The 7,403-nt window shown below is 47.4% G+C and overlaps 1 protein-coding gene across 2 annotated transcripts in view; it reads right to left on the minus strand.

Moving 5' to 3' along the window:
* The window catches only part of map3k5 (mitogen-activated protein kinase kinase kinase 5), a 244,049-nt gene extending 239,232 nt beyond the window's left edge, over window positions 1–4,817 (minus strand). The window contains exon 1 of one of the 2 annotated variants that reach the window (XR_005460938.1): window positions 4,007–4,817. Coding sequence is in view for 1 of the 2 variants with exons in the window: in XM_038799442.1 (XP_038655370.1) it covers window positions 4,007–4,388 (382 nt within the window). In the remaining variant the exon portion in view is untranslated. The remainder of the gene's footprint in view (window positions 1–4,006) is intronic. The other variant, XM_038799442.1, reaches the window with a different exon arrangement.
* Between the last annotated feature and the right edge of the window lie 2,586 nt (window positions 4,818–7,403).

The following is a 7,403-nucleotide window of genomic DNA, read 5'->3' on the forward strand; positions in this document are numbered from 1 at the left end:
TAATGACATGCGGTAATGTGGTAATAATGTAGGTGAGAAATAGGAGGGGGGGTGGTGAAGGATGGAATCTTCGGGGGCACCATGAGTGCAAGAACAAGAAGAAAAGCCATTGTAGATGACTCTCTGGCAACTATTAGAAAGGTAAGAAGGGAATTGGACTTGTAAATTCCCACCCAGCTGGAGGATGGTGGAGAGGTGGTTGGAGGGGGAATGATGAAATTAATCATGTCAAAAGCTGCAGACAGTTCAAGATTGAGGAGGGATTGTTTGCCACTGAAGCCTAAAGTTGACTGGATGGGTCAACTCTTTACAACTCTCAAAACTAATCAATCACTTATGATAATTAAAAATTAAAACTTATTTCTCAAACATAGTTTCTGCTGTTTTATGTGTAGTTCTTGACATTCAACACAAAATAAACTAATCTTTGAGCCATGCATTTTCAGCTTTAGCTCCCCTTTTGATATAGATATAGAATTTACAGTGCAGAAGGAGGCCATTCGGCCCATCGAGTCTGCATCGGCTCTTGGAAAGAGCACCCTACCCAAGCCCACACCTCCACCCTAGCCCCGCAACCCCATAATCCAGTAACCCCACCCAACACTAAGGTCAATTTTGGACACTAAGGGCAATTTAGCATGGCCAATCCACCTAACCTCCACATCTTTGGGCTGTGGGAGGAAACTGGAGCACCCACGGGGAGAACATGCAGACACGGGGAGAATGTGCAGACTCCGCACAGACAGTGATCCAAGCCGGGAATTGAACCTGGGACCCTGGAGCTGTGAAACAATTATGCTAACCACTATGCTACCATGCTGACACTCCTTTGCCACCGCTTTTGCTGCTATTATTTGTTTAAATTGGTGTGTGTGAGAGAGATAAAAAGATAAAAGGCAGAGAACTTGGGGGAAGCTTAATATATCGTATTGAATGGCAGAGCAGACTTGATTAGTCCCTCCACTGTATCCCTACAAATGTTGACTCCAAGTACTTAACTAATTTCATTTGGTTAAAATTTATGGGGTGTAGGCAACGCTGGCTGGACTGGCATTTATTGTCCATCCCTAGTTGCCCTTTAGAAGGTGGTGGTGAGCTGATTCTTGAACCGCTACAGTGTACGTACGCCTCAGGGACTGCAGCGGTTCAAGAGGCAGCTCACCGTCACGTTCTGAATGGCAACTAGGGATAAACAATACATTCTGGCCTCAGCCAGTGACGCCCACATCCTGTAAATGAATTTTAAAAAACATGTTTGAATCTGTCTCCACCCCATTCTCAGGCAGTGAATTCGGGATTCTAACAACATGCTGTATAAAAAGTATTTTGTCATGTTGGTTCTTTTGCCTCTCTACCCTTCCAGCAATGGGAACAGTTTCTCTATCTATTTTTAATGATCTATCACATGTAGCCCCAGGTCTCTCTCTTCCTCCACACATCCGAGCCCCAGGTCTCTCTTGGTTCCTTCACACATCCTAGCCCCAAGTCTCTCTGTTCCTTCACACATCCTAGCCCCAGGTCTCTCTGTTCCTCCACATATCCTAGCCCCAGGTCTCTCTGTTCCTTCACACATCCGAGCCCCAGGACTCTCTCTGTTCCTCCACACACCCGAGCCCCAGGTCTCTCTGTTCCTTCACACATCCTAGCCCCAGGTCTCTCTGTTCCTCCACACATCCGAGCCCCAGGACTCTCTCTGTTCCTCTACACATCCGAGCCCCAGGACTCTCTCTGTTCCTCCACACATCAGAGCCCCAGGTCTCTCTGTTCCTCCACACACCCGAGCCCCAGGTCTCTCTGTTCCTCCACACACCCGAGCCCCAGGTCTCTCTGTTCCTCCACACACCCGAGCCCCAGGTCTCTCTGTTCCTCCACACATCCGAGCCCCAGGTCTCTCTGTTCCTCCACACATCCGAGCCCCAGGACTCTCTCTGTTCCTCCACACATCCGAGCCCCAGGTCTCTCTCTGTTCCTCCACACATCCGAGCCCCAGGTCTCTCTCTGTTCCTCCACACATTTTGGAGTTGCATCTTTTATGTTGCGTCTTCTCATTCTACAAAAAGCTCTCTCTTCACACTTCTCTGCTAAATTTAATCTGTCAGGTGTCTACCCATTCCACCAGCCTGTCCATGTCCTTTAAAAGTATTATCTTCTTCTCACAGTTTACAATACAAAGTTTTGTGCCTTCTGCAAATTTTGAAATGGTGCCCTATACACCCAAGTGTAAGTCATTAATATCAAGAAAAATACCAAGACTCTTATTACCTGGAGAACAGCACATTGTCCCATCTTCCAGTCTGAAAAACAACCCTTTCACCATTACTCCCTTTCCTGTCATTCAACCAATTTCATATCCATGCTTTATTCAATTGGCTTCAACTTTGCTGATAAGCCTATTATGTGGCATTTTATCAAATGCCTTTTGGATGTCCATATTTACCACTTCACTCATTCTGGTACCTCATCAAAAAGCTAAATCAAGTCGAACATAATTTGACTACAACAAATTAACTTGCCTTTTCTTACAATAATAATCTTTATTGTCACAAGTAGGCTTACATTAACACTGCAATGAAAATTTCCTAGTCGCCACACTCGGCACCTGTGCAGGTAGACAGAGATGGAATTCAAAATGCCCAATTCACCTAACAAGCACGTCTTTCGGGACTTATGGGAGGAAACCGGAGCACCTGGAGGAAACCCACACAGACACGGGGAGAACAGACTCCACACAGACAGTGACCCACGCCGTGAATCAAACCTGGGACCCTGGTGCTATGAAGCAACAGTACTAACCACTGTGCTACCGTGCCGCCCATGGCCATTATCATTGGGCATTGTCTCAGTAACTGTTAATTTTGCCGCAGATCATTTTGAAAAGGTTTCCCGCCACTAAGGTTAAGCTGACTGTCTGCAGTTGTTCAGCTTAGCCCGATACGCTTTTGCGAACAAGTGTGTAACATTTGCAGTTCTCTAGTCCTTTTGCACCCCATCTGTATTGGAGGAGGATTGAAAGATCAGGGCGAGTGCCTCTACAGATTCCATCCTTCCCTCAGTATCCACGGGTGCATGCCTTCCAGTCCTGGTGACAGATCAGCATTAAGTACAGCCAGCCTTTCTGACAACTCTTCTTCAACTTTTAGCCCATTCACTATAACGGCCCCCTCCTCTTCATTGTGACTTTGGCAGCACCTTCTTCCTTGCTAATGGCAAATGCCATGTTAATCGGAGCAGATGTCAGGAAAAGCAGCATTATGCAGAAGTCTAAAAACAGTTATTAAAACCCAACCCTAGCTGTAGTTACAGAGATCAGTATCACTCAAACATAGCTGAACCTCACCTTATCTTAGTGCAATCTATTTTACCTCTACAGCTTCACAAAACTCGAGCCAATAAGGCCCAAACCAAATTTAACACATGTTTTAATTCTGGAACGGGGGCAAAAATAAAATGGTATGGTTCCAACCATAACTTGCGATGCAATTCATTGACCAGAACTACAGAATTTACATCTGCTACAATATTGTGCCAATAGTTAAGTCATGGTTTCAGGGCGCCCTGAACACAGTGTTACTGAATTTACTGCAATATATCACCATTCATCACTTTGAGCTGGGTTTATGTGTTACACATTGCTCCACCATACCGAGTGAGTATTTACAAAACAAGTTTAAACAAACACTGGTTCGACAGCATTTTCTTTTACATTCACTCAAGTTGTGGGATAAGCGCCTGTAATGCACTTTACAACACAATTCACACGGCGAATCAACAACACCCTCCTCCCTTTTAAAGTTGTGGCTTTAATTTTCACTCTCCTGCCTTTTGTGCGCGACCGAGCACGAAACGGTGCAGAAATTAGTCAGGTTTAAAAAGTCACATTTGTTTGCTACGGGGGGGAGGGGATTCGCCAAACGACCGGGGACAATTGTGCACAGCCGGTATTGCAGTGGGGTTGAGTTTGCAGCTGTGGGCAAACGGGCGCCTTGCCCTCTCTCCGGCGTCTTACCTGCATTGTAAAAATAGTCCAGGACCGAGGTCTCCCCGAAGTCCAGCTTCGCGAAGTGCACAGCCTGCAGAGCGGCACTCACACTCTCGCACGCCTCCCTCAAGCACTGTAGCGCCAAGCTCTCCGCCAGCTGCAGCTGAGCCGCTTCGTTCACCACATAAACCACGGTGGTGGGCCGGTTCTTCAGCCGGGCAGCCGGCACCAGGGCGGGTGGCGAGGCGGCTGGCGTCTGGTCCTGCCAGTAGGTGCCGGCCGGGACGCTGCTGCTGGGACTGCCCGTGTTGCTGGGACACAGGAGCGGCACCGGGATGGCGACGCCGCCGCCGTCTCCTTCATTGGCCGCGGCTGCAACCTCCGCCGCCGCCTCGCCGTCCAGGCTCATGGTCAGAGCAGGAGCCGCTGCTGCAGTCGCTCTCTGCCTTTCAGCGGCAACACGGTGACCGCCGAGCCGCGCCTCCCGCTACACTGCAGCAGCCCAGCTTCCTCTCAGCCACATTGAAAATTACTTTATGAATTTGAAAAGAAACTCGGGACCGCACTGGACTCGGCTCAGTGGTGTTTTCAGCACAGTCTTCTCCCACTCGCACTAACACGAACCAGTCAGTCCCAAGTCTAGATTTAGGGGCCGGACCGATTACCAAAATAGGACAACATCCAACCCGATGGCCGACTGCAAATACGCCGGGAGGAGGCGTGGGGGGTGTGGCACAACTTGTGCAAATACTCCTCCACTAAACATATACTGCGTGGGGTTTGTTAAACATTCACACAAGGCTTCAAATGTGTTTCTTTGTTGCATCGTGTCACTCTGGGCAGACCTACAAATTTGTTATTGGTTATGTCGTGTTAATAATAAACTGCGCCGGCCATAGTGAACTCCAACTCAGCCAGCACGTCAGTATTTGCACGACCTATTTATGAAAGTTACCACCCTTTGCTGTGTTGGGCCTGAATTCCTGAAGAGCCTCGTCAGAAAATCCTGGGTTATTTGCTTGGAAAACAAGAACGACCCCCGCCCCAGGCCTGACTTTATTCCGCGGGAATCTCGTGCGTTGAACAAGTTTATTCAATCTTGCTGCTGCAAAGCTACTTTCCCCATCCGCTCACGCTGGAACACTGATGGAAATTTTTGGGACCTCCTGTTGCTACAGTGGCCGAGGTCAGCGCGAAACAGGAGCGAACTTGTGACCTTGCTCACCTCCACACTTCCCTCTGCTGGGGAAAACAAAAACATCCATTCTTAAATTTTCCCAATGCTATTATGGTCAGTGGTCTTCCGACCTCATCCGGCATTTTCTTTTTGCAATCCATTTCTGGAACTCTTGGTTCCACATATTCATCTGCTACTCCCCTGCCAGCATGATTAGATCTCACATACCCCACAGATCATAAAAGGTATCGATGTGACCATCAATTCACTAGAGACACGATTGGAAGTAAACTGTGGTTTTAATAGTCTTACAACTGAGCCTGCCTGCGACCAGAGGAACTGAGAGCAGGCTCACGGCTGCAGCACTTTATACTTCCGGTAGTGGGAGGGGCCAAGGGTGGAGCCCTGTACAAGCTCCTCATCTCCCCCTATGGGCAGAGCCGTGCAACGGCTCACATACAGAGCCCACAAGCACATAATATAATGCAATGCAATACAGTGTGAATTACAATACAGTATAATTCACCACAGGTATGACAAACACCTAAGTGAGTGGCTCGGGCCTGACATGAGTTGCCCAAGAGTGTGATCAGGGATGGAATGCCAAGCTTTGGGGTGCAGGAGCTCGAAGGAAGTGTGTTGGCCATATCATTTCTAAATCTATTATGTTGTTTTCTTATGTGTTAATCCTTTAATAATAACAGTAATAGTCAGCAAAGAGTGCTGAAGTCTTGTGCTCCAGAACTTGTTGCGCGCTGCGCCAAGCTGTTCCAGCACAGCTACAACAGTGGCATCTACCCAGCAATGCAAAATATTAGCCAGGTATGTCCTGTACACAAAAAGCACGACAAATCCAACCCGGTTAATTACCACTGCCAGAAGTCTACTCTCAATCATCAATAAAGTGATGGAGGGGGTCATAAACAGTACTAGCAAGTGACACTTGCTCAGTAATAACAGAATCACTGCTGCATGGGTTCCTGACCTCATTACAGCCTTTGTTCAAACATGGACAAAAGAGCTGAATGCCAGAGGTGAGGTGAAGCAATTGATTGATTATGGCATCAAGGAGCCCGAGAAAAACTAGAGTCAATGTGAATGGGGGTGGGGGTGACTCTCCACTGGTTGGTTCATACCTGGCATCACTGCAGGAGTTCCTCATGATAGTTAGTGTCCTAATCCAAACCTTATTTAACTGCTTCATCAATGACCTTCCTTCCTTTATAAGGTCTGAAGTAGGGATGTTCGCTGATGATTGCACAATGTTCATGACTCCTTAGATATGAAGTAGTCCATGTCCAATAGCAGCAAGACCTGGACAATATCCAGCCTTGGGTAGTAAGTAATATTTGTGCCACATAAGTGCCAGTCAGTGGCCATCTCCAACGAAAGAAAATCTAACCATCGCCCCTTATCAATGGCATTATCATCATGGAATCCCCTTCTACCAACATCCTGGGGGTTACCATTGACCAGAAACTAAACTGGACTAGCCAGAGGCGGCATGGTGATACAGTGGTTAGCACTGCTGCCTACAGTGCTGAGCACCTGGGTTCGATCCCAGCCCTGGGTCACTGTCCATGTGGAGTTTGCACTTTCTCCCTGTGTCTGCGTGTGTTTCATCCCCACAACCCAAAGATGTGCATGGTAAGTGAATTGGCCACAGCCCCTTAATTGGAAAAAATAATTTGGTACTTTCAATATTTTTTTAAAACTGGACTAGTCAGATAAATGCTGTGACTACAAGAGCAGGTCAGAGGCTAGGAATCTTGAGGTGAGCAACTCACCTCCTGACTCCCCAAAGTCTATTCACTATCTTCAAGGCTTCACCTGAGGAAGGAGCAGTGCTCCGAAAGCTAGTGTTTGAAACAAGCATGTTGCACTTCAACCTGGTGTTGTAAAACTTCTTACTGTACAAGACTTAAGTTAAAGTATAATAGAATACTCTCCACTTGCCTGGAAGAGTGCAACTCCAACAACACTCAAGAAGTTTGCCACCATCCAGGATAAGCAGCTTGCTTGATTGTCAGTCCCCCGAACACTTAAAACATTCACTCCCTCCACCACCGACGAACAGTGGCAGCCACATGTACCATCTACAAAATGCACTGCAGTAACTCGGCAAGGTTCCTTGGACAACACCTTCCAAACCTATGAATGATGCCATCTAAAAGGACAAGAGCAACAGATACCTGGGATACCACTTTCTGCAAGTTCCCCTCCAAGCTACACACCAATTTGACTTGG

Source organism: Scyliorhinus canicula, chromosome 6 (genome assembly GCF_902713615.1).
Source record: "Scyliorhinus canicula chromosome 6, sScyCan1.1, whole genome shotgun sequence".
NCBI lineage: Eukaryota > Metazoa > Chordata > Chondrichthyes > Carcharhiniformes > Scyliorhinidae > Scyliorhinus > Scyliorhinus canicula.